General features: G+C 54.2%; 1 protein-coding gene across 1 annotated transcript; it reads left to right on the forward strand.

The window, feature by feature from the left end:
• Nucleotides 1-479: 479 nt before the first annotated feature.
• Nucleotides 480-20,918, forward strand: LOC129150026 (granulocyte-macrophage colony-stimulating factor receptor subunit alpha-like). Its single transcript, XM_054720210.1, has 12 exons — nucleotides 480-552; nucleotides 743-756; nucleotides 1,252-1,386; nucleotides 2,875-3,001; nucleotides 3,659-3,788; nucleotides 6,169-6,353; nucleotides 14,104-14,237; nucleotides 15,239-15,262; nucleotides 16,073-16,208; nucleotides 18,312-18,414; nucleotides 19,189-19,270; nucleotides 20,701-20,918. Exons 1-12 carry the CDS (start codon nucleotides 480-482, stop codon nucleotides 20,872-20,874), a joined length of 1,317 nt encoding a protein of 438 aa, XP_054576185.1. The 3' UTR covers nucleotides 20,875-20,918.
• Nucleotides 20,919-26,380: the final 5,462 nt, after the last annotated feature.

Raw genomic sequence — 26,380 nt, forward strand, 5'->3', positions numbered from 1 at the left:
AGCGGTTGAGCAGTTAGCATATCATTAGCATATTACGCTTTGATTGGCTGAACGGCTGACCGGTCGACAGGACACTTAGCATATTTGGCTTTTATTATAGAGGATCTATATATACATGTATATAGTCTTCCTCTCTCTAAAATCAATAAAAATATGTATTTAAAAAAGAGGGAGAGAGAGAGCCCTGGCCGGTGTGGCTCAGCGGATAGAGCGTCGGCCTGCGGACTGAAGGGTCCCAGGTTCGATTCCCGGTCAAGGGCACATGCCCGGGTTGAGGGCTCCATCCCCAGTAGGGGGCGTGCAGGAGGCAGCCGATCCGTGATTCTCTCTCATCGTGGATGTTTCTCTCTCTCTCTCTCTCTCTCTCCCTCCCTGAAATCAATAAAAATATTTTTTTAAAAAAAAGAGAGAGAGAGAAGTGTGACCTCTGACCTGGTGCTGTCTCCTCTGTGGCGAGCAGGTCCCGCTGTGGGTCTGCGATGGCGTCTCTGTTGGACGTGGCTGTTCTCCTGGTGATCCTCAGGTTTGCACGCTGTGAGGACGCACTCGTGGGTAGGTGCCGGTGAGGGATGTGGGATGGGGCACACGCCCGGGTTGTGGCCTCGATCCCCAGTCGGGGGCGTGCAGGAGGCATCTGATTCATGATTCTCTCTCATCATGGATGTTTCCATCTCTCTCTCCCTCTCCCTTCCTCTCTGAAATCAATAGAAATATATATTCAGCCCTGACCGGTGTGGCTCAGTGGACAGAGAGTCGGCCTGCGGACTCAAGGGTCCCGGGTTCGATTCCCGGTCAAGGGCATGGACCTTGGTTGCGGGCTCCATCCCCAGTGGGGGGCGTGCAGGAGGCATCCAGCCAATGACTCTCATCATGGATGTTTCTCTCTCTCTGCCTCTCCCTTCCTCTCTGAAACCAATAAAAATATACACGGAGTGGCCAGATTGTGATGATCTCTGAACGCATAATCATCCGGCCACTCCGTGTCTGTCCTATAGAATAAAAGGCTCATATGCACATGGTCCCCTCGACCGGGAGTTCGACCAGCAGGCAGGCCGGCCGACCGCCCACGTCCCCTCGCCCTGGCCAGGCTGGCCGGACCCCACCCATGCACGGATTCATGCACCGGGCCTCTAATATATATATATACACACACTGAGTGGGCAGATTATTATGCGTTCAGAGATCATCATCATCTGGCCGCTCCGCGTATAGCGTTTGTCTGTCGGCTCTGTTTCCGTTGAACCAGGGGAGAAATGGTCCCCCGTTTTCAACATGAAGCTCGACCCCAGGACGAAGACGTTGGCCTGGAATTCCCGGGGAAATGTGACGGAGCAAGAATGCAGGTTGGACACCCCGCCCGCCTTTTCCACCCGGCAGCACCCTCAGGTACGCGCTCAGGGTTCCTGCCCGAGGGCTTTGCTCCGTGGCAACCTCTTACGGCTCTCACTGAAAAGAAAGAAAGAAAAAAAAAAAAAAGCTCGGCCAGTGTAGCTCAGTGGTTGCACGTCGACGTAGGAACTAGGAGGTCACCGTTCGATTCCTAATCAGGGCACGTACCTGGGTTGTGAGCTCGATCCCCGGGGCGGGATGGGGCGGGAGGGGCCTGCAGGAGGCAGCCAATCGGTGATTCTCTCTCACCATGGATGTTTCTATCTCTCTCTCTCCTCTCCCTTCCTCTCTGAAATCAATAATAAAAAATATATATATTAAGAAAAAGAAAAGAAAAGGAAAAAAAAATTCCCCCCATCCTCTTAGGTTCCGTGACGGGGGCCTGCAAATTAAACCGACAGCAGAGAGGTTAAGGGGAGAAAAAGTCTACCCCCGGGTGCTCACAGGCTAAATGTGGACGTACCCAAAGCTTCGCAGAGAAGACGTGGACAAACTAAAGAAGGGGATGGAGGAGGGAGCGCGTGGAAGAGCCATTTTAAGAAAAGGCATTAAATGGTGGAGAGGGGACTAGATGAAGGAAAGCGGGTTTTGGCTTCGGGGGACTGAACATTTGGTGGATGTAACACGGGCGCCAACGTGTCACCACATGGCCCCGGCCGGTGTGGCTCAGTGGATAGAGCGTCGGCCTGTGGACTGAAGGGTCCCGGGTTCGATTCCAGGTCAAGGGCACATGCCTGAGTTTCGGGCTCCATCCCCAGTAGGGGGCGTGCAGGAGGCAGCCGATCCATGATTCTCTCTCATCGTGGATGTTTCTCTCTCTCTCCCTCTCCCTTCCTCTCTCTGAAATCAATTTTAAAAATGTATTTTTTTTAAAAAAAAAAGAAAAAGCCCTGGCTGGTGTGGCTCAGTGGATAGAGCATCAGCCTGCGGACTGAAGGGTCCCGGGTTCGATTCCCGGTCAAGGGCACATGCCCAGGTTTCAGGCTCCATCCCCAGTAGGGGGCGTGCAGGAGGCAGCTGGTCCATGATTCTCTCTCATCGTGGATGTTTCTCTCTCTCTCTCTCCCTTCCTCTCTGAAATCAATTAAAATATACACGGAGTGGCCAGATGATGATGATCTCTGAACGCATAATAACCTGGCCACTCCGTGTGTGTGTGTGTGTGTGTGTGTGTGTGTGTGTGTGTGTGTATTAGAGGCCCGGTGCATGAATCCGTGCATGGGTAGGGTCCGGCCAGCCTGGCCAGGGGGCGGGGACGTGGGCGGTCGGCCGGCCTGCCTGCTGGTCGAACTCCCGGTCGAGGGGACCATTTGCATATTAGCCTTTTATTCTATAGGATCGACACGGAGCGGCCGGATGATTGTGCGTTCAGAGATCATCCTCATCTGGCCGCTCCGTGTAGATGAAAAGGTCAAAAGCAAGAAACAGCCTCAAGGTCGTGCGGAGCAAAGGTCGTGCGTTTGACCTTGACCTCGCCTGTTCTAGGTCAAAGGAGACCGCGCCTACTTTTGCCGCTTCCCCAACGCCGTGCTGCACGGGGGAGCCACGCTCACCGTGGAGGGGACGGCCGACGGGTCCCCGTTTCAGTCCGTCCTGGAGTTTCGTAACCCAGGTGAGGCCGCCTCCCCGGGGACCCCGCGTCCCTTAGAGTGACCTGCGTGGACCTCAAGGTCGAGAGGGGCTCGGGGACCGAGGGCCTGGAAGGCTGGCCGTGTGGCCGATCAGTAAGGATTTTTTTTTTTAAAAAATATTCTTTATCCCTGGCTGGTGTGGCTCAGTGGATAGAGCGTCGGCCTGCGGACTGAAGGGTCCCGGGTTCGATTCCCAGGTCAAGGGCACATGCCCAGGGTTTCAGGCTCCATCCCCAGTAGGGGGCGTGCAGGAGGCAGCCGGTCCATGATTCTCTCTCATCATGGATGTTTCTCTCTCTCTCTCCCTCTCCCTTCCTCTCTGAAATCAATTAATATATTTTTTTAGCCCTGACCGGTGTGGCTCAGTGGATAGAGCGTCGGCCTGCGGACTGAAGGGTCCCGGGTTCGATTCCTGGTCGAGGGCATGGACCTTGGTGGCGGGCACATCCCCAGTGGGGGGCGTGCAGGAGGCAGCTGATGGGTGTTTCTCTCTCATCGATGTTTTTAACCCTCTATCCCTCTTCCTTTCTCTCTGTAAGAAATCAATAAAATACATATATATATTTTTTTTTAATTCTTTACTGGTTGAAAGTGTTACAGATGACGCCTTTTTAAGGCTGTTTCCTTGTGTTCCTCAGGCCGGGAAGGATCCGGGGCGGCGAACTTCTCCTGCCTCATTTATAACCTGCGCCTCATGAGGTGTAGCTGGGTCCCGGGCCCGGCCGCCCCCGCCGACGTCCAGTATCAGCTGTACGGCTGGGCCTCCGGGTGAGACGGGGACCTGCCAGGCATCGGGGACTTACCAGGGGTCCCTGAAGTCAAGGCCGTCCTGGCCGGGGTGGCTCAGGGGTGGAGCGTCGGCCTAGGAACCAGGAGGTCCCGGGTTCGATTCCCGGTCAAGGGCACATGCCCGGGTTGCGGGCTCGATCCCCAGTAGGGGGCGTGCAGGAGGCAGCCGATCCCTGATTCTCTCTCATCATGAATGTTTCTCTCTCTCTCTCCCTCTCCCTTCCTCTCTCCACAATAAAAAATATCTACACTAATAAAAGGGTAATATGCTAATTAGACCAGACGTCTTCTGGATATCCTTCCGGTTGTCCTTCCGGACAAAGCCACGGTCGGGGAGGCTGAGGCAGAGGTGGTTAGGGGCTATCAGGCCGGCAGGGGAGGGCAGTTAGGGGTGATCAGGCCGGCAGGGGAGGGCAGTTAGGGGCGATCAGACCTGCAGGGGAGGGCAGTTAGGGGCCATCAGGCCGGCAGGGGAGGGCAGTTAGGGGCGATCAGGCCGGCAGGGGAGGGCAGTTAGGGGCGATCAGGCCGGCAGGGGAGAGCAGTTAGGGGTGATCAGACTGGCAGGGGAGGGAAGTTGGGGGCGATCAGACCTGCAGGGGAGGGCAGTTAGGGGCGATCAGACCTGCAGGGGAGGGCAGTTAGGGGCGATCAGGCCGGCAGGGGAGGGCAGTTAGGGGCGATCAGGCCGGCAGGGGAGAGCAGTTAGGGGCGATCAGGCCGGCAGGGGAGGGCAGTTAGGGGTGATCAGGCCGGCAGGGGAGGGCAGTTAGGGGCAATCAGGCCGGCAGGGGAGAGTAGTTAGGGGGATCAGGCCAGCAGGGGAGGGCAGTTAGGGGCGATCAGGCCTGCAGGGGAGGGCAGTTAGGGGCGATCAGGCCGGCAGGGGAGGGCAGTTAGGGGCGATCAGACCTGCAGGGGAGGGCAGTTAGGGGCGATCAGGCCGGCAGGGGAGGGCAGTTAGGGGCGATCAGGCCGGCAGGGGAGAGCAGTTAGGGGGATCAAGCCGGCAGGGGAGGGCAGTTAGGGGCGATCAGGCCTGCAGGGGAGGGCAGTTAGGGGCGATCAGGCCGGCAGGGGAGGGCAGTTAGGGGCGATCAGGCAGGCAGGCAGGTGAGTGGTTAGGAGCCAACAGTCCCGGATTGCAAGAGGGATGTCCGACTGGCGGTTTAGGCCCGATCCTGGCAGTCGGACATCCCCCAGGGGGTCCCATATGGAGAGGGTGCAGGCCGGGCTGAGGGACCCCTCCCCCGTGCACAAATTTTGTGCACCGGGCCTCTAGTATATTAATTTTTTTTTAAAAAGAAAGAATCAACCAAAGAATGCCTAAATAAATGGAACAACACATCGATGTTTCTCTCTCTCTCTCTTTTCTCTCCCTCTCTCTCTAAAAGTTAATATGTTTGGGCATTTTAATATACAAATGTCTTAGTGATTAAAACAAAGAGATACTGTGTCTAGGATCAAATTAACACAGGCATCTAAAATGGCAATTTTCGCCATGGCCGGTGTGGCTCAGTGGATAGAGCGTCGGCCTGCGGACTGAAGGGTCCCGGGTTCGATTCCCGGTCAAGGGCACAGGCCTGGGTTGTGGGCTCGATCCCCAGTAGGGGGCATGCAGGAAGCAGCCGATCCATGATTCTCTCTCATCACGGATGTTTCTCTCTCTCTCTCTCCCTCTCCCTTCCCTCTCTGAAATCAATAAAAATATATTTTAAAATATAAAAAAATAAAATTACAATTTTCAGGTGATTGGAATGTTTGCAATGTGGCTGGTAGCAACGTTTTGTTCCTATGCTCCAGGAGGGGAAAAAAAAAAACTGATGAAAAAATTAAAGAGTATTGCAATAAAAAAATAAAATAAAAGTGACTATGTCTTGAAAAATTAAAATGGTGAGATTTCTTCCTGTTTTTGCAATCTCATTGTGATTTTTCTGGGACAAGCATTCCATTGGGATGTCATGCTTATTCCACGATAAAAATGTGTCCCCCTTTTTTTTTTTGTCCCTTTTTAAAATATATATTTTTTCATTGATTTCAGAGAGAAAGGGAGAGAGAGATAGAAGCATCCATGATGAGAGAGAATCACGGATCGGCTGCCTCCTGCACGCCCCCTGCTGGCGATGGAGGGCATGTGCCCTTGACCGGGAATGGAACCTGGACCTCCTGATTCACAGGTCGATGCTTAACCACTGAGCCACACCGGCCAGTCTTCGTGCCCGTTTTTGGAGAGTTTTTAGTGTCGGGACTGGGGTCGGGGGAAGAAGGGAAAGGAGAGATTGGGGTCTCCATGGTGTCCCCCTAACAGGATGCACTCTCTGGCTGACCCCCTGACGCCCCCCTAACTTGGAAATTCCAGGCGTGAGGACGTGGTCGAGTGCCCCCGTTACGTGGCGGACCCGTCGGGGACGCGCGTGGGCTGTCGCTTCGACGAGCTCGTGGGGTCCCAGCTGACGGACACGTACTTCTTCTTGGTGAACGGAACCAGCGTGGAGACACCCGTCCAGTTTACGGACGTCGCCCCGGTGAGAGGAATCCAGATCGGTGAGACAAGACCCCGCCTCGTGGCTTCCCCCCAAAAAATCCTCTGGATTTGGTGCATTTTGGGGGGTGTTACAGGAATCGTCTGGATTCAGTGCATTTTGGGGGGATGTTACAGGAACCGTCTGGATTTTCTGCATTTTGGGGGGTGTTAGAGGAATCGTGTGGATTCAGTGCATTTTGGGGGGTGTTAGAGGAATTGTCTGGATTCAATGCATTTTGGGGGGTGTTACAGGAATCGTCAGGATTCAGTGCATTTTGGGGGGTGTTACAGGAATCGTGTGGATTCAGTGCATTTTGGGGGGTGTTACAGGAATCGTGTGGATTCAGTGCATTTTGGGGGGCGTTACAGGAATCGTCTGGATTCAGTGCATTTTGGGGGGTGTTACAGGAATTGTCTGGATTCAATGTATTTTGGGGGGTGTTACAGGAATCGTGTGGATTCAGTGCATTTTGGGGGGGTGTTAGAGGAATCGTCTGGATTCAGTGCATTTTGGGGGGGTGTTACAGGAATCGTGTGGATTCAGTGCATTTTGGGGGGGTGTTAGAGGAATCGTCTGGATTCAGTGCATTTTGGGGGGTGTTACAGGAATCGTCTGGATTCAGTGCATTTTGGGGGGTGTTACAGGAACCGTCTGGATTCAGTGCATTTTGGGGGATGTTACAGGAATCGTCTGGATTCAGTGCATTTTGGGGGGTGTTACAGGAATTGTCTGGATTCAGTGCATTTTGGGGGGTGTTACAGGAATCGTCTGGATTTGGTGCATTTTGGGGGGTGTTACAGGAACCGTCTGGATTCAGTGCATTTTGGGGGGATGTTACAGGAACCGTCTGGATTTTCTGCATTTTGGGGGGTGTTACAGGAACCGTCCGGATTCAGTGCATTTTGGGGGCTGTTACAGGAATCGTGTGGATTCAGTGCATTTTGGGGGGTGTTACAGGAATCGTGTGGATTCAGTGCATTTTGGGGGGTGTTACAAGAATCGTGTGGATTCAGTGCATTTTGGGGGGTGTTACAGGAATCGTGTGGATTCAGTGCATTTTGGGGGGTGTTACAGGAATCGTGTGGATTCAGTGCATTTTGGGGGTGTTACAGGAATCGTGTGGATTCAGTGCATTTTGGGGGGTTTACAGGAATCGTCAGGATTCAGTGCATTTTGGGGGGTGTTACAGGAATCGTGTGGATTCAGTGCATTTTGGGGGGTGTTACAGGAATCGTGTGGATTCAGTGCATTTTGGGGGGTGTTACAGGAATCGTGTGGATTCAGTGCATTTTGGGGGGTGTTACAGGAATCGTGTGGATTCAGTGCATTTTGGGGGTGTTACAGGAATCGTGTGGATTCAGTGCATTTTGGGGGGTGTTACAGGAATCGTGTGGATTCAGTGCATTTTGGGGGTGTTACAGGAATCGTCTGGATTCAGTGCATTTTGGGGGGTGTTACAGGAATCGTGTGGATTCAGTGCATTTTGGGGGGTGTTACAGGAATCGTGTGGATTCAGTGCATTTTGGGGGGGTGTTACAGGAATCGTGTGGATTCAGTGCATTTTGGGGGGTGTTACAGGAATCGTGTGGATTCAGTGCATTTTGGGGGGTGTTACAGGAATCGTGTGGATTCAGTGCATTTTGGGGGGTGTTACAGGAATCGTGTGGATTCAGTGCATTTTGGGGGGTGTTACAGGAATCGTGTGGATTCAGTGCATTTTGGGGGGTGTTACAGGAACCGTCTGGATTCAGTGCATTTTGGGGGGTGTTAGAGGAATCGTCTGGATTCAGTGCATTTTGGGGGGTGTTAGAGGAATCGTCTGGATTCAGTGCATTTTGGGGGGGTGTTACAGGAATCGTCTGGATTCAGTGCATTTTGGGGGGTGTTAGAGGAATCGTCTGGATTCAGTGCATTTTGGGGGTGTTACAGGAACCGTCTGGATTCAGTGCATTTTGGGGGGTGTTAGAGGAATCGTCTGGATTCAGTGCATTTTGGGGGGTGTTACAGGAATTGTGTGGATTCAGTGCATTTTTGGGGGTGTTACAGGAATTGTCTGGATTCAGTGCATTTTGGGGGATGTTACAGGAATCGTCTGGATTCAGTGCATTTTGGGGGGTGTTACAGGAATCGTCTGGATTCAGTGCATTTTGGGGGGTGTTACAGGAATCGTCTGGATTCAGTGCATTTTGGGGGGTGTTACAGGAATCGTCTGGATTCAGTGCATTTTGGGGGGTGTTACAGGAATCGTCTGGATTCAGTGCATTTTGGGGGTGTTACAGGAATCGTCTGGATTCAGTGCATTTTGGGGGGTGTTATAGGAATCATGTAGATTCAGTGCATTTTGGGGGGTGTTACAGGAATCCTCTGGATTCAGTGCATTTTGGGGGGGTGTTACAGGAATCGTCAGGATTCAGTGCATTTTGGGGGGTGTTACAGGAATCGTCTGGATTCAGTGCATTTTGGGGGGTGTTACAGGAATCGTCTGGATTCAGTGCATTTTGGGGGGTGTTACAGGAATCGTCTGGATTCAGTGCATTTTGGGGGTGTTACAGGAATCGTCGAGATTCAGTGCATTTTGGGGGGTGTTACAGGAATCGTCGAGATTCAGTGCATTTTGGGGGGGTGTTACAGGAATCGTCTGGATTCAGTGCATTTTGGGGGGTGTTACAGGAATCGTCTGGATTCAGTGCATTTTGGGGGGTGTTACAGGAATCGTGTGGATTCAGTGCATTTTGGGGGGTGTTACAGGAATCGTGTGGATTCAGTGCATTTTGGGGGGTGTTACAGGAATCGTGTGGATTCAGTGCATTTTGGGGGGTGTTACAGGAATCGTGTGGATTCAGTGCATTTTGGGGGGTGTTACAGGAATCGTCTGGATTCAGTGCATTTTGGGGGGTGTTAGAGGAATCGTCTGGATTCAGTGCATTTTGGGGGGGTGTTACAGGAATCGTGTGGATTCAGTGCATTTTGGGGGGTGTTACAGGAATCGTGTGGATTCAGTGCATTTTGGGGGGTGTTACCGGAATCGTCTGGATTCAGTGCATTTTGGGGGGCGTTAGAGAAATCATCTGGATTCAGTGCATTTTGGGGGGTGTTAGAGGAATCGTCCGGATTCAGTGCATTTTGGGGGGCGTTAGAGAAATCATCTGGATTCAGTGCATTTTGGGGGGTGTTAGAGGAATCGTCCGGATTCAGTGCATTTTGGGGGGCGTTAGAGAAATCATCTGGATTCAGTGCATTTTGGGGGGTGTTACAGGAATCGTGTGGATTCAGTGCATTTTGGGGGGTGTTAGAGGAATCGTCCGGATTCAGTGCATTTTGGGGGGTGTTACAGGAATCGTCTGGATTCAGTGCATTTTGGGGGGGTGTTATAGGAATCGTGTGGATTCAGTGCATTTTGGGGGGTGTTACCGGAATCGTCTGGATTCAGTGCATTTTGGGGGGTGTTACAGGAATCGTGTGGATTCAGTGCATTTTGGGGGGTGTTACCGGAATCGTCTGGATTCAGTGCATTTTGGGGGATGTTACAGGAATCGTGTGGATTCAGTGCATTTTGGGGGGTGTTATAGGAATCGTGTGGATTCAGTGCATTTTGGGGGGTGTTACCGGAATCGTCTGGATTCAGTGCATTTTGGGGGGTGTTACAGGAATCGTCCGGATTCAGTGCATTTTGGGGGATGTTACAGGAATCGTGTGGATTCAGTGCATTTTGGGGGATGTTACAGGAATCGTGTGGATTCAGTGCATTTTGGGGGGTGTTAGAGGAATCGTGTGGATTCAGTGCATTTTGGGGGGGTGTTACAGGAATCCTCTGGATTCAGTGCATTTTGGGGGGTGTTAGAGGAATCGTCAGGATTCAGTGCATTTTGGGGGGTGTTACAGGAATCGTCTGGATTCAGTGCATTTTGGGGGGTGTTACAGGAATCGTCCGGATTCAGTGCATTTTGGGGGGTGTTACAGGAATCGTGTGGATTCAGTGCATTTTGGGGGGGTGTTACAGGAATCGTCCGGATTCAGTGCATTTTGGGGGGTGTTACAGGAATCGTGTGGATTCAGTGCATTTTGGGGGGGTGTTACAGGAATCGTCCGGATTCAGTGCATTTTGGGGGGTGTTACAGGAATCGTGTGGATTCAGTGCATTTTGGGGGATGTTACAGGAATCGTCTGGATTCAGTGCATTTTGGGGGGTGTTACAGGAATCGTGTGGATTCAGTGCATTTTGGGGGGTGTTACAGGAATCGTGTGGATTCAGTGCATTTTGGGGGGGGTGTTACAGGAATCGTCCGGATTCAGTGCATTTTGGGGGGTGTTACAGGAATCGTGTGGATTCAGTGCATTTTGGGGGATGTTACAGGAATCGTCTGGATTCAGTGCATTTTGGGGGGTGTTACAGGAATCGTCTGGATTCAGTGCATTTTGGGGGGTGTTACAGGAATCGTGTGGATTCAGTGCATTTTGGGGGGTGTTACAGGAATCGTCTGGATTCAGTGCATTTTGGGGGGTGTTACAGGAATCGTGTGGATTCAGTGCATTTTGGGGGGGTGTTACAGGAATCGTGTGGATTCAGTGCATTTTGGGGGGTGTTACAGGAATCGTCTGGATTCAGTGCATTTTGGGGGGTGTTACAGGAATCGTGTGGATTCAGTGCATTTTGGGGGATGTTACAGGAATCGTCTGGATTCAGTGCATTTTGGGGGGTGTTACAGGAATCGTCTGGATTCAGTGCATTTTGGGGGGTGTTACAGGAATCGTGTGGATTCGGTGCATTTTGGGGGGGTGTTACAGGAATCGTCTGGATTCAGTGCATTTTGGGGGGTGTTACAGGAATCGTGTGGATTCAGTGCATTTTGGGGGGTGTTAGAGGAATCGTCTGGATTCAGTGCATTTTGGGGGGGTGTTACAGGAATCGTGTGGATTCAGTGCATTTTGGGGGGTGTTAGAGGAATCGTCTGGATTCAGTGCATTTTGGGGGGTGTTACAGGAATCGTCTGGATTCAGTGCATTTTGGGGGGTGTTATAGGAATCGTGTGGATTCAGTGCATTTTGGGGGGTGTTACAGGAATCGTCTGGATTCAGTGCATTTTGGGAGGTGTTACAGGAATCGTCTGGATTCAGTGCATTTTGGGGGGTGTTACAGGAATCGTCTGGATTCAGTGCATTTTGGGGGGTGTTACAGGAATCGTGTGGATTCGGTGCATTTTGGGGGATGTTACAGGAATCGTCTGGATTCAGTGCATTTTGGGGGGTGTTACAGGAATCGTCTGGATTCAGTGCATTTTGGGGGGTGTTACAGGAATCGTGTGGATTCAGTGCATTTTGGGGGGTGTTACAGGAATCGTCTGGATTCAGTGCATTTTGGGGGGTGTTAGAGGAATCGTGTGGATTCAGTGCATTTTGGGGGGTGTTACAGGAATCGTCTGGATTCGGTGCATTTTGGGGGGTGTTAGAGGAATCGTCTGGATTCAGTGCATTTTGGGGGGGTGTTACAGGAATCGTGTGGATTCAGTGTATTTTGGGGGGTGTTAGAGGAATCGTCTGGATTCAGTGCATTTTGGGGGGGTGTTACAGGAATCGTCTGGATTCAGTGCATTTTGGGGGGTGTTACAGGAATCGTCTGGATTCAGTGCATTTTGGGGGGTGTTACAGGAATCGTGTGGATTCAGTGCATTTTGGGGGATGTTACAGGAATCGTCTGGATTCAGTGCATTTTGGGGGGTGTTACAGGAATCGTGTGGATTCAGTGCATTTTGGGGGATGTTACAGGAATCGTCTGGATTCAGTGCATTTTGGGGGGTGTTACAGGAATCGTCTGGATTCAGTGCATTTTGGGGGGTGTTATAGGAATCGTGTGGATTCAGTGCATTTTGGGGGGTGTTACCGGAATCGTCTGGATTCAGTGCATTTTGGGGGGTGTTACAGGAATCGTCCGGATTCAGTGCATTTTGGGGGATGTTACAGGAATCGTGTGGATTCAGTGCATTTTGGGCGATGTTACAGGAATCGTGTGGATTCAGTGCATTTTGGGGGGTGTTAGAGGAATCGTGTGGATTCGGTGCATTTTGGGGGGGTGTTAGAGGAATCGTCTGGATTCAGTGCATTTTGGGGGGTGTTACAGGAATCGTGTGGATTCAGTGCATTTTGGGGGGTGTTAGAGGAATCGTCTGGATTCAGTGCATTTTGGGGGGGTGTTACAGGAATCGTGTGGATTCAGTGCATTTTGGGGGGTGTTAGAGGAATCGTCTGGATTCAGTGCATTTTGGGGGGGTGTTACAGGAATCGTCTGGATTCAGTGCATTTTGGGGGGTGTTACAGGAATCGTCTGGATTCAGTGCATTTTGGGGGGTGTTACAGGAATCGTGTGGATTCGGTGCATTTTGGGGGGGTGTTACAGGAATCGTCTGGATTCAGTGCATTTTGGGGGTGTTACAGGAATCGTGTGGATTCAGTGCATTTTGGGGGGTGTTAGAGGAATCGTCTGGATTCAGTGCATTTTGGGGGGGTGTTACAGGAATCGTGTGGATTCAGTGCATTTTGGGGGGTGTTAGAGGAATCGTGTGGATTCAGTGCATTTTGGGGGGGGTGTTACAGGAATCGTCTGGATTCAGTGCATTTTGGGGGGTGTTAGAGGAATCGTCTGGATTCAGTGCATTTTGGGGGGTGTTAGAGGAATCGTCTGGATTCAGTCCATTTTGGGGGGTGTTACAGGAATCGTCTGGATTCGGTGCATTTTGGGGGGTGTTACAGGAATCGTCTGGATTCAGTGCATTTTGGGGGGGCATTACAGGAATCGTCTGGATTTTCTGCATTTTGGGGGGTGTTAGAGTGTCTGGGCCGGCCTGACAACACCCCACCTCGTGGTTTCCCCCCAAGGAAATCGTCTGGATTTTCTGCATTATTTTTTTTTGGGGGGGGGTGTGCCCCATTGTCTCCTGGGCCGGCCAGACCACCATCCGGGATCCAGACGCGGAGTCAGGGCGTTAGAAATGCCGGATGGGAGTTAGGGAGGTCACGGCCCTGCCTTGCGGTGGGATACAGGACACGTGCAGACGGGCGTCACACGTAAAACACGTCACCCATGAGCCCCAGCCGGTGTGGCTCAGTGGGTAGAGCGTCGGCCTGCGGACTGAAGGGTCCCAGGTTCGATTCCCGGTCAAGGGCACAGGCCCGGGTTGTGGGTTCGATCCCCCAGTCGGGGGCGTGCAGGAGGCCGCCGGTCCATGATTCTCTCTCATCATGGATGTTTCTCTCTCTCTCTCCCTCTCCCTTCCTCTCCGAAATAAATATTTATACACTGAGTGGCCAGATTATTATGCGTTCAGAGGTCATAATAATCTGGATATTCAATATATATATAGATAGATAGATAGATAGATAGATAGATAGATAGATAGATAGATATGTTAGAGGCCCGGTGCATGAATCCGTGCATGGGTGGGGTCCGGCCAGCCCGGCCAGGGGGAGGGGACGTGGGCGGTCGGCCGGCCTGCCTGCTGGTCGAACTCCCGGTCGAGGGGACCATTTGCATATGAGCCTTTTATTCTATAGGACAGACACGGAGCGGCCGGATGATTATGTGTTCAGAGATCCTCATCATCTGGCCACTCCGTGTATAAATATTTAAAAATAATAATAATAATAACAAACCAGGAAAAGTGACTCTTAAAATCCGTTTCTCTGTGTCCCACGGAGTCCCCTCGTCGGCCTCATACGCAGCTGAGTTGGTTGTGATCTGTTTTTTGTTGTTGTTTTTTTTTTTTTTTTTTTCTCAGAAAAGTTTGACCCCCCGGCCAACCTCACCGTCCGCGATAACGGGTCCCATCACGCCATCCACTGGGACCCCCCGAGACTGCGGTTCGAGGTCTCGAGTCACATCTTCTATTACGAGCTCGACATCCAACGAGAGGTGAGGATGGAAACCCGGGGTCCCCTCTGTGTCTCCCCTTTTGAGGTCGAACCCTCGCCAACGGGATCTGTGATCCCCAAATCCGTCCGCCTTCAGAGCGCCATCCATTCATATATTTTTTTCTTTTATGCAAGGATTTAAAAATATAGGTTTTTATTGATGTCAGAGAGGAAGGGAGAGGCAGAGGGAGAGAGAGAGAGACATCCATGAGGAGAGAGAATCATGGACCGGCTGCCTCCTGCACGCCCCCTACTGGGGATCGAACCCACAAACCGGGCCTGTGCCCTTGACCGGGAATCGAACCCGGGACCCTTCAGTCCGCAGGTCGACGCTCTATCCACTGAGCCACACCGGCCAGGGCTCAAATATGTGTTTTTAAAAATAAAAATAAAAAGCCCTGACCGGTGTGGCTCAGTGGATAGAGCGTCGGCCTGCGGACTGCAGGGTCCCGGGTTCGATTCCCGGTCGAGGGCATGGACCTTGGTTGTGGGCACATCCCCGGTGGGGGGCGTGCAGGAGGCAGCTGATCGATGTTTCTCTCTCATCATCGATGTTTCTAACTCTCTCTCCCTCTCCCTTCCTCTCTGTAAAACATCCATAAAATATATTTTTGTAATTTAAAAAAAATATATATTTGTATAGATTTCAGAGAGGAAGGGAGAGGGTGAGAGAGAGAGAAACATCCATGAGGAGAGAGAATCACGGACCGGCTGCCTCCTGCACGACCCCTACTGGGGATGGAGCCCACAACCCGGGCCTGTGCCCTTGACCGGGAATCGAACCCGTGATCTTTTATTACATGGGATGATGCTCAACCACTGAGCCACACCAGCCAGGGTCCAGAAGGGCATTTATTTTTTCCTGCATCTGTTGAATCCCAAATATTTTCAGCTCCCAATAACCTTCACACTAATTCTGAGGTTCTGGGTGGACTCCTGCGTTGAAATCCATCGCTACAAACTCAGCCACTTTAACCTCTGCTGTTTGCTCTGCTTTTCCAGGGAAGTTCCTCCAAGCAAGACTCTGTACGTATCTTTTCCATTTTTAAAAATATACGAGAGGCCCGGTGCACGGATTCGTGCACCCGTGGGGTCCCTCGGCCTGGCCTGTGGGATCGGGCCGAAACCGGCTCTCCGACATCCCCCGAGGGGTCCCGGATGGCGAGAGGGCGCAGGCCAGGCCGAGGGACCCCACCGGTGCACGATCGGGGCCGGGGAGGGACGCGGGAGGTCGGCCAGCCGGGGAGGGACCGCGGGAGGGCTCCAGGGCGTGTCCGGCCCGTCTCGCTCAGTCCCGATCGGCCGGACCCCAGCAGCAAGCTAACCTACCGGTCAGAGCGTCTGCCCCCTGGTGGTCAGTGCAAGTCATAGCGAGCTGTTGAGCGGCCTTAGCATATCATTAGCATATTACGCTCTGATTGGTTGAATGGCCAACTGGACACTTAGCATATTAGGCTTTTATTATATAGGATTTTTATTGATTTCAGAGAGAAAGGGAGAGAGATAGAAACATCCGTGATGAGAGAGAATCATGGACCGGCCGCCTCCTGCACGCCCCCTACTGGGGATGGAGCCCACAACCCGGGCCTGTGCCCTTGACCAGGAATCGAACCCTGACCTCCTGGTTCCCAGGTCGACGCTCAACCGCTGAGCCACGCCCGCCGGGCGCCTAAACGTTTTTAGTTCACGCTGTTGCGAGAGGAACTGTGTCCCCCAGACTCCTGCTCACCCGGGACCGGAGAATGGACCCCCCCCCCAGCCTCCTCCCTCGTCCCCCGTCGTCGCCAGGGCCCGGTCACCCACGGTGCTCACGGCGGGCCCTCGATTCTCCGGAAGGTTTTCCTCAGGGGCAGCGAGGAGAACGTGTACCTGATGCCCAGCTCGTCCACGAGGGCCGGCCACACCGTCCGGGCGAGAGTGAGGTTCGTGCACGGCGAGCTGTGGAGCGACTGGACCGCCACCGTGAGTTTCGGTGAGTGGGGGGGGGGTGTCCCCGGGGCCGGAGGCCGCCAGCCTCCCTCCTCGGCCTCCCTCCCTCCCTCCCGCCTCTGCCTCCATCCGCCTCCACGTGGCCGCTCCTCTGTGTCCGCGTCTCCTCGTCTCTGTCTGACAAGGACCCCGACCTCGGAGGGACGGCCCCCCTGACCCAGGATGCCCTCATCTCCGACCCTTCACCCCATCCCGTCTGCAAAGACCCTGTGTCTTTCAATTTTTTGCAAAATACTAGAGGCCCGTGGCAGGAAGATTCCGTGCAAGAATAGGCCTTCCTTATCCTGGCTTCGACCCTGTAGCTCCCTCCGCCCCCCGGCCCTCCCCCCTCACAGCAGGCGTCCCGCCCCACCCCCAGCCGCTCCGTGCCTGCGTATGCAAATTAACCCACCATCTTTGTCGGGTTAATTTGCATACGCACTCCTGATTGGCTGGTGGGCGTCGCGGAGATACGGTCGATTTGCATGTTTCTCTTTTATTAGTGTAGTTTGTTTTGTTTTTTTGTTATTGATTTCAGAGAATGGAAGGGAGAGTGGGGAGAGAGAGATAGAAACCTCTCGCCCTGGCCGGTGTGGCTCAGTGGATAGAGCGTCGGCCTGCGGACGGAAGGGTCCCGGGTTCGATTCCGGTCAAGGGCATGTACCTGGGTTGCAGGCACATCCCCAGTGGGGGGCGTGCAGGAGGCAGCTGGTCGATGTTTCTCTCTCATCGATGTTTCTAACTCTCTCTCCCTCTCCCTTCCTCTCTGTAAAAAATCGATAAAATATATATATATTTTAAAAATCAATGGAAAAATATCCTCAGGTGAGCATTCACAAAAATAAATAAATAATAAGACTGTTCACACACATCATGATTTTGGGGGGTCCCATGAGCTCATAGCAGACCCCCCCCAGCATAGGGGACCCAGGCAGGTCTTGGGGGCTCTCGGCCCAAGCCCACCCTCCGTCTGCATCCTAGACTGAACCCCTGTACCCCCAGCCTTATGTCTGGGGTCCCCCCAATAAAGGGGTCCCTCCCGGTTCCAACCACAGGGCCCTGAGCCCCTCTACGTCACCTCACTGTCCACCCCATTGGGGTGGGTCTCTATGCCCCCGGCTGCCCGCCACCCCCAATGCTGGGATGTCACCCCGAGGGGGGGCGGTCAGCCGGCCTGCTCTCCCGGCTGTGCGTGCCCATCATGCACTTCTCCTCTCGTCCAGCAGGGGGCGCTGAGGTCACACGGGCCGGCCCCATAAGCACAGGGCGGTGCAACTCCCAGCATGCCTTGCGCTGACTCCTAATACGCTGGCCCCTGTAGAACCAGCAAAAAATAAATTAATTAAAATTAAAACTAAAGGGGGGATGGGGCATGAGTGGGGGGTGAGGGGTAATGGGAGAATTAGGACACATATGTAATAATAATAATAATAATAATAATAATAATAATTTAAAAAATAATAAATTAAAAAAATAAAAAAAGAATTTGTGAGGTAACCAGAAACACCCCACCCCCCCAAAAAAAGATTAAAATTAAAAATACTCACAGGGCCGAAGCCGGCGTGGCTCAGTGGATAGAGCGTCAGCCTGCGGACTGGAGGGTCCCAGGTTCGATTCCGGTCAAGGGCATGGACCTTGGTTGCGGGCACATCCCCAATAGGGGGCGTGCAGGAGGCAGCTGATGGATGTTTCTCTCTCATCGATGTTTCTGACTCTCTGTTCCTCTCCCTTCCTCTCTGTAAAAAATCGATAAAATATATATTTTTTAAAAACAGAAAATTAAAATAAATAAAAAATAAATTGTGAGGTAACCAGAAACACCCCCCCAAAAAAATTAAAATTAAAAATACTCACAGGGTGGGATCCCGGCTTCCATGGTCCCAGCGGCCCCTAGGGATCCGTTCGCACGCACAGGGCCGGAGGTCAAAGTTCACACTTGCACACGCATCCCCTTGGCCCTGTCCCTGCACATTTCACCCTTACCCTCTCTCCCCTCCTGTTTGTCTGCTGATGAGATGCCGGGGGGTGGGGTGGGGGGGAGGGGTGTGTGGGAACCCGGCTTGTGGTCCTCCCTGAACCTCTGTCTCTTCTTCCCCCCCCACCACAGGCCTCGCAGACCAGGATGTGGGCGGCCTCCCGGTGGCCCTGCTGGGGATGGTGGTGGGGGTGGCCGCCTTGGTCATCACCGTCTTAATGTTTCTCGGCACAAAGTAAGTCCCCCCCTAACCCCACCCCACCCCCCACCCCCCACTGGGGATGTGCCCGCAACCCAGGTCCATGCCCTTGACCGGGAATCGAACCCGGGACCCTTCCGTCCGCAGGCCGACGCTCTATCCACTGAGCCGCACCGGCCAGGGCTCCAACCTCGGGTTTTAAAACAGGTCCACATTGCCCTGGCCGGTGTGGCTCAGTGGATAGAGCGTTGGCCTGTGGACTGAAGGGTCCCGGGTTCGATTCCCGGTCAAGGGCACAGGCCCGGGTTGCGGGCTCCATCCCCAGTGGGGGGCGTGCAGGAGGCAGCTGATCCATGATTCTCTCTCCTCATGGATGTTTCTCTCTCTCTCTCTCTCTCTCTCTCTCGTTTCCTCTCTGAAATCAATAAAAATGTAAAAAATAAATAAAATTGGCCCACATCACCCAGGCCTGGGATCTAAAGCCAATTTCTGTCCCTAAGAGCTGTTTGTAAGTGTCCATCCCTAGTGGCCATGAAGGGGGTGCAGGTTGGGGGGCCAGGTCCCCCCCCCCCATCCGTGCCCCACATCCCTGACCCCATCGGCAGGAAGTATGTGTCCCAGGAGGATGGGGACCGGGCCCCAGGCCTGCCATGAACTTGGCCTCTGGGTTTGGGGGGGGGGGACGGGGTGATCAGGGAGAGGAAGGCCCAGGAGCCCCCCGATGGGGGTCAGACTCAGAGCCGGGGGGTCCCTCACCATTTCTCTTCCTCCTCCTCCTCCTGCTCCCCACACCCCACACCCGCCCCCCAGGTTCTCCCTGACACACAAGCTGTTCCCCCCGGTGCCCCAGGTGAAGAGGGAGGTCGTGGGCACGGCCGAGGCCTTTCTGGAGGTGAGTGGATTGCGGGGAGCCCCCCACCCCCACCCCGGGGCCCGGGGGCTCGGGAGGTTTTGGGGGGGGGGAGGGGGGAGCTGGGTTTGCACGTTCTGGGCGTTTCACGGAAATGGAGTCGGCCCGGCCGGCGTGGCTCAGTGGATAGCGCGTCGGCCTGTGAAGCAGGAGGTCCCGGGTTCGATTCCCGGTCAAGGGCACAGGCCCGGGTTGTGGGCTCCATCCCCAGTAGGGGGGCGTGCAGGAGGCAGCCGGTCCCTGATTCTCTCTCCTCATGGATGTTTCTCTCTCTCCGTCTCCCTTCCTCTCTGACATCAATAAAAATTGTGTGTTTTTTTAATAAATAAAATATCTGGCCGGTGTGGCTCAGTGGATAGAGCTTCGGCCTGCGGACTGAAGGGTCCCGGGTTCGATTCCCGGTCAAGGGCACACGCCAGGGTTGTGGGCTCGATCCCCAGTGGGAGGCGTGCAGGAGGCAGCCGATTGGTGACTCTCTCTGATCATGGATGTTTCTCTCTCTCTCCCTCTCCCTTCCTCAATAAAATCAATAAAAAATAAAATAATGAATGGATTAAAGTAGAAATCACAAGGGAAATTAGAAAATACATTTTTTAAAAAAATAAAATGAGCCCTGGCCGGTGTGGCTCAGTGGATAGAGCGTCGGCCTGCGGACGGAAGGGTCCCGGGTTCGATTCCCGGCCAAGGGCACAGGCCCGGGTTGCGGGCTCGATCCCCAGTGGGGGGCGTGCGGGAGGCAGCCGGTCCATGATTCTCTCTCCTCATGGATGTTTCTCTCTCTCTCCCTCTCCTCTCCCTTCCTCTCTGGAATCAATAAAAATATTAAAAAATAATATAACATGAGGAAACGGGCCTGCGTGTCCGGCTTTCTCACTGAGCATCTGGTAGTCGAGGTGCAGCCGCCTGATAGGCTGGGCCAGGGCTGCCTCCTTCTTCGGGGCTGCGTGCTATTCCCCTGGGGGGTGGGCCCCGCTCTGCTCGTCTGTCATCCATCCGGGGACACTGAGCTGCTGTGAAGGGTGCTGATGTTTCTGCTATTTTCTTTCTCTTTTTTTTTCTTTCTCTTTTTTTCTTTTTCTTTCTTTCTTTCTTTTTTTATTGATTTTTTAAATTTTTGTTTAGTATATATTTTTATTGATGTCAGAGAGGAAGGGAGAGGGACAGAGAGAGATAGAAACATCCGTGAGGAGAGAGAATCATGGACCGGCTGCCTCCTGCACGCTGCCTCCTGCACGCCCCCCACTGGGGATGGAGCCCGCAACCTGGGCCTGTGCCCTTGACCCGGGAATCGAACCCGGGACCCTTCAGTCCGCAGGCCGAGGCTCTGCCCACTGAGCCACACCGGCCGGGAGGGCTGGGAGAGCCGTGCCCTGTGGCCGGCGGCCTGGACGGGGCCCCGTCTTCTCTCTCAGGTCGCCTGGGACGGGCACAGCCGGCCGCCGAGCCTGCAGGAGGCCGAGGACATCCTGTCGGTCGAGGACGTGAGGCCCGTGGAGAGCGGCCGGGGGGACCCCGTGGGCCCGGCGTCGCCCCAGCACCTCGGCCCGGAGGGCGTCGGTCCTGAGCGTCGTCCCCTCGACGAGTGAGGTTTCCGGACGGGACGAGGAAGGTCACCGCCCCATGCGACCTGGGCCCGCGGCCTGCTCAATCGGCTTGTGCATGTGTGTGTGCGTGTGCAGGCGTGTGTGCACATGTGAGCATGCATGTGTGTGCAAAAGCAGGTGCATGTGTGTGTGTGCATTTATGCATGTGCGCGCATGCAGGATCGCGTGTGTGTTGTGTGTGCTGTATGCACATGTTCATATGTGCAGGTGTGTATACAGGTGTGCATGCATGTTTCTGCGAATGCATGCATGATCATGTGCTATATGTGTGTGCTGTGTGTGCGTGTTCCTATGTGCCGTGTGCGCAGAAGCATTGTATGTGTGTTGTGTGTGCACATGTGCATGAAAAATCATGTGTGTTGTGTGCTGTGTGTTGTGAGCATGAACATGTGTTGTGTGTGAGCAATCATGTGCGTGTATGTGCGTGCACATTGTGCGTGCGTGCGTGGGTATGCGTGAATACGCGGGCATTGTGGAAGCATGCGCGTTGCATGTGCAAGCGTGTGTTTGCATGCATGTGCACACGTGTTTCTATGCACGTGCCCTCGAGGATTCGACAGCAGCATGTCCAGGGCGGTTATCGCCAAACTTCGGGGAACTCTTTCTCCTCCTTATGTGCGTCTCCGTGGCATTTTTTTTAAAGCCCACTTCTGCCATGTGAACACACGCACCCACGCTTCCTCAGAAAACAGCCGTGTGCCCGTGGCGTGTTCTGGCGTGGGAAGACACCTCCCACGCCGGAGCTCTGAGGGAAAACAGGCGTGACCACGGATTTCCCAAAGTGCCTGGAACACGCACGTGTCCCCCGATCGCGGCCCGTGTGGGGAGACTTGTGACTCTCAAATAAACTTTTCTCCCCCTGGCCGGTGTGGCTCAGTGGATAGAGCGTCGGCCTGCGGACCGAAGGGTCCCGGGTTCGATTCCCGGTCAAGGGCACACGCCCGGGGTTGCGGGCTCGATCCCCAGTAGGGGACGTGCGCGGGAGGCAGCCGGTCCAGGATCCTCTCTCGTCCTAGATGCTTCTATCTCTCTATCTCTCGCCATTCCTCTCTGAAATCATTTTTAAAAATTATGTATCTCCTATGTAATAAAGAGGTGATATGCAAATTAACCCTCACGCCCTCACAAGAGGGCTTCCCTAATGACCAGGCCGGCAGGGGGGTTAGGGAGGGATGATGAAATGACTGAACAGCAGGCTGCGTGGGGCGACCAGGCCGGCGGGGGGTGGGCAGTTAGGGGCGATCAGGTCGGCAGGGGAGGGCAGTTAGGGGCATCAGGCCGGCAGGGGAGGGCAGTTAGGGGCGATCAGGCCGGCAGGGGAGAGCAGTTAGGGGCGATCAGGCCGGCAGGGGAGGGCAGTTAGGGACCAGGCCGGCAGGGGAGGGCAGTTAGGGGCGATCAGGCCAGCAGTTAGGGGTGATCTGGCCGGCAGGGGAGGGCAGTTAGGGGCGATCAGGCCGGCAGGGGAGGGCAGTTAGGGGCGACCAGGCCGGCAGGGGAGGGCAGTTAGGGGCGATCAGGCCGGCAGGGGGAGGGCAGTTAGGGGCACCAGGCCGGCAGGGGAGGGCAGTTAGGGGCGATCAGGCAGGCAGGGGAGGGCAGTTAGGGGCGATCAGGCAGGCAGGGGAGAGCAGTTAGGGGCGATCAGGCCGGCAGGGGAGAGCAGTTAGGGGTGATCAGGCCGGCTGGGGAGAGCAGTTAGGGGCAATCAGGCCGGCAGGGGAGAGCAGTTAGGGGCGATCAGGCAGGCAGGGGAGAGCAGTTAGGGGCGATCAGGCTGGCAGGGGAGAGCAGTTAGGGGCGATCAGGCAGGCAGGGGAGAGCAGTTAGGGGCGATCAGGCAGGCAGGGGAGAGCAGTTAGGGGCGATCAGGCAGGCAGGGGAGAGCAGTTAGGGGCGATCAGGCAGGCAGGGGAGAGCAGTTAGGGGCGATCAGGCCTGCAGGGAGAGCAGTTAGGGGCGATCAGGCTGGCAGGGGAGAGCAGTTAGGGGCGGGCGATCAGGCCGGCAGGGGAGAGCAGTTAGGGGTGACCAGGCCTGCAGGGGAGGGCAGTTAGGGGCGATCAGGCTGACAGGGGTGGGCAGTTGGGGTGACCAGGCCAGCAGGTGGGGCAGTTAGAGGCGACCAGGATGGCATTGGGGGGGGGGGTCCAGTAAGGGGCGATCAGACAGGCAGGCAGGCAGGTGAGCAGTTAGGAGCCAGCGGTCCAGGATTGTGAGAGGGATTGTCCGACTGCCCGTTTAGGCCCGATCCAGCCTAAACGGGCAGTCGGACATCCCCCGAGGGGTCCCGGATCGGAGAGGGTGCAGGCTGGGCTGAGGGGACCCCCACACACACACCCTGTGCATGAATTTCATGCACCGGGCCTCTAGTCTATATAAAATATATGTGTGTGTTTTTTTTTTCTTTTTTAAAGAGCCTTAGCCAGTATGACTCAGTGGATAGAGCATCGGCCTGCAGACTGAAGGGTCCCGGGTTCGATTCCGGTCAAGGGCATGTACCTTGGTTGCGGGCATATCCCCATTAGGGGGCGTGCAGGAGGCAGCTGATCCATGATTCTCTCCCATCATGGACGTTTCTCTCTCTCTCTCCCTCTGCCTTCCTCTCTGTAAAGAAAAACAATAAAAATATAGAAGGGTTCGTGGCTGCTGATAAGACAGAGGTTTAGCTTCAGCCCTTCCCACTCGGGCGGGGCAGGCAGAGGGCAGATAAAAAAAAAAAAAAAAGCAGCGAGAACGTGTTTCGAAAGATTTTTTTTCCTCGAACCGATCGCGGAAAGCACGACCCGTTTCCCGTTATCGCTGGGGGCCAGCTGGGGCCCGCGACCCACCACCCCCAGCCCGTGTCGCAACCCCGGCAAGGCAGGGTGGAGCCATCGCCCCGAGATTACGCCCCACACCCCACAGCTTGGGTTGTGGGCACGTCCGGGCGGAAAAAGATAAATTTCTCCTGAAAATGCAAAAGCCCGGGGGGGCGGTTGGGGGGGGCGGGGGGAGAGACTTGGGGCTCGAACCCGACCCCGAGGAGGGGAGTTTGTGATGGACGTGCAGGATTTAACCTAAAAAAAAATCAAAACCCGGGCCTGGATGGTATGGCTCGGGGGTTGAGCGTCAGCCTAGGAACCAGGAGGTCCCGGGTTCGATTCCCGGCCAAGGGCACAGGCCCGGGTTTCGGGCTCCATCCCCAGTAGGGGGCGTGCAGGAGGCAGCTGGTCCATGATTCTCTCTCATCATAGATGTTTCTCTCTCTCTCTCTCTCCCTCTCCCTTCTCTCTGAAATCAATACAAATATTTTTTTAAAAAATTACAGAGCCTGGCCAGTGTGGCTCAGTGGACAGAGCGTCGGCCTGCGGACTGAAGGGTCCCGGGTTCGATTCCCGGCCAAGGGCATGTACCTTGGTTGCGGGCACATCCCCAGTGGGGGGCGTGCAGGAGGCAGCTGATGGATGTGTCTCTCTCATCATTGATGTTTCTGACTCTCTCTCCCTCTCCCTTTCTCTCTGCAAAAAAATCAATAAAATATATTTTTAAAAAAATGAAAGAAAGAACTTATATACTTGTATGCACAGCCCATGGACAAGGGGAATAGAAGGATGAAGACCTGGGAGGGGGAGAGGGGGGGCTGGGAGGGTTCCATGGAGAGTGGGTGACCCTGGGCCCCTCGGGGCTCCACGGAGCTCCCAGCATCCACCCGACCGAGAGCCGCCTGACCTTGGGGTGTCCTCTGTGATCCAGGGGTCCAGAGCCCCCAGAGTTTGGGCAGGAAAGCGTCCTAGACCCTGCCCTTCCCCCGGGCTGAGCGCTGAGACTGGGGGTGCAGGTGGGCCTGGCGGGGGAGGCGGGTAACAGGCCCCATTCTGGTCTCCCCCTCAGCCCCGGCCTTAGCCACTCCCCAACCACCTTCCCCTTTTTCTGTTCCTCTGTCCCCCCACGTGCGCGCCCGCCTTTCCCACCTGCAGCCGGAGCTCTCCAACCCCCGCCCCCTCCCTCTCCACCCCGAGGGGTTTTTTTCCGATGTTCCCTTTTTTTAAATATACGCGGAGCGGCCCCGATGATGATGACCTCTGAATGCATAATAATCTGGCCACTCAGTATTTATATAAATATATATATATTAGAGGCCCGGTGCATGAATCCGTGCATGGGTGGGGTCCGGCCAGCCTGGCCAGGGGGAGGGGACGTGGGCGGTCGGCCGGCCTGCCTGCTGGTCGAACTCCCGGTCGAGGGGACCATTTGCATATGAGCCTTTTATTCTATAGGATAGACACGGAGCGGCCGGATGGTTATGCGTTCAGAGATCATCATCATCTGGCCGCTCGGTGTATATTTTTGTTGATTTCAGAGAGGAAGGGAGAGGGAGAGGAGAGAGAAACATCCATGATGAGAATCATGGACGCCCCCTACTGGTTGGGGATGGAGCCCGCAACCTGGGCGTGTGCCCTGACCCCGGGAATCGAACCCTGACCTCCTGGTTCACAGGTCGACTCTCTATCCATTGAGCCAAACTGGCTATGGCTATTTTATATATATATATAAATAGATAGATAGATAGATATAGATATAGATATAGATATAGATATAGATATAGATATAGATATAGATATAGATATAGATATAGATATAGATATAGATATATATAGATATAGATATAGATATAGATATAGATATAGATATATATTATTGATTTCTGAGGAGCGGAGAGGGAGATAGAAACATCCTGGCCGGTGTGGCTCAGTGGATAGAGCGTCGGCCTGCAGACTGGAGGGTCCCGGGTTCGATTCCCGGTCAAGGGCACAGGCCCGGGTTGCAGGCTCCATCCCCAGTAGGGGGCGTGCGGGAGGCAGCCGATCCGTGATTCTCTCTCCTCATGGATGTTTCTCTCTCTCTCTCTCTGCCTCTCCCTTCCTCTCTGAAATCAACAAAAATATATTTAAAACTAAACAGCCCTGGCCGGTGTGGCTCAGTGGATAGAGCATCAGCCCACGGACAGGAGGGTCCCGGGTTCGATTCCGGTCAAGGGCATGTCCCTCGGTGGCAGGCTTGATCCCGAGCCGGGGCCCTGGTGGGGGTGGGGTGCGTGTGCAGGGGGCAACCAATCAAGGTTTCTCTCCCTCTCTCTTCCACTCGCTCTAAAAATCAACGGAAAGAAATATCCTCGGCTGAGGATTAAAAAAAAAAATAAATTTAATAAATTAAAAATAAATACATCAACAAATCACCTTATTCCACCTTCATATGATTACACTGGCAACAGCCCTATTTCCAAAAAAAAATCTATAATAATAAAAGGGTAATATGCTAATTAGACCAGACGTCCTTCCGGTCGTCCTTCCGGACAAAGCAGGGGTCGGAGGGAAGCCAGCCCAGGTCCCGGGTCACGGGTGCCAGAAGTAGGAAGGGAGACGGACTCCTGTATGAATTCCGTGCGCCGGGCCTCCAGTCCTATATACTAAAGAGGCGATGTGCAAATTGACCCTCACGCCCTCAC

Source organism: Eptesicus fuscus, chromosome 1, assembly GCF_027574615.1.
Source record: "Eptesicus fuscus isolate TK198812 chromosome 1, DD_ASM_mEF_20220401, whole genome shotgun sequence".
Taxonomy (NCBI): Eukaryota; Metazoa; Chordata; class Mammalia; order Chiroptera; family Vespertilionidae; genus Eptesicus; species Eptesicus fuscus.

Coding starts and splice junctions, on each gene's coding strand:
- LOC129150026 (XM_054720210.1), top strand. CDS start 480: ATGGCGTCTCTGTTGGACGTGGCTGTTCTCCTGGTGATCCTCAGGTTT. Junction 6,354..14,103: donor GGTGAGAGGAATCCAGATCG/GTGAGACAAGAC, acceptor TTTTTTTCTCAG/AAAAGTTTGACCCCCCGGCC. Junction 15,263..16,072: donor GTTCCTCCAAGCAAGACTCT/GTACGTATCTTT, acceptor ATTCTCCGGAAG/GTTTTCCTCAGGGGCAGCGA.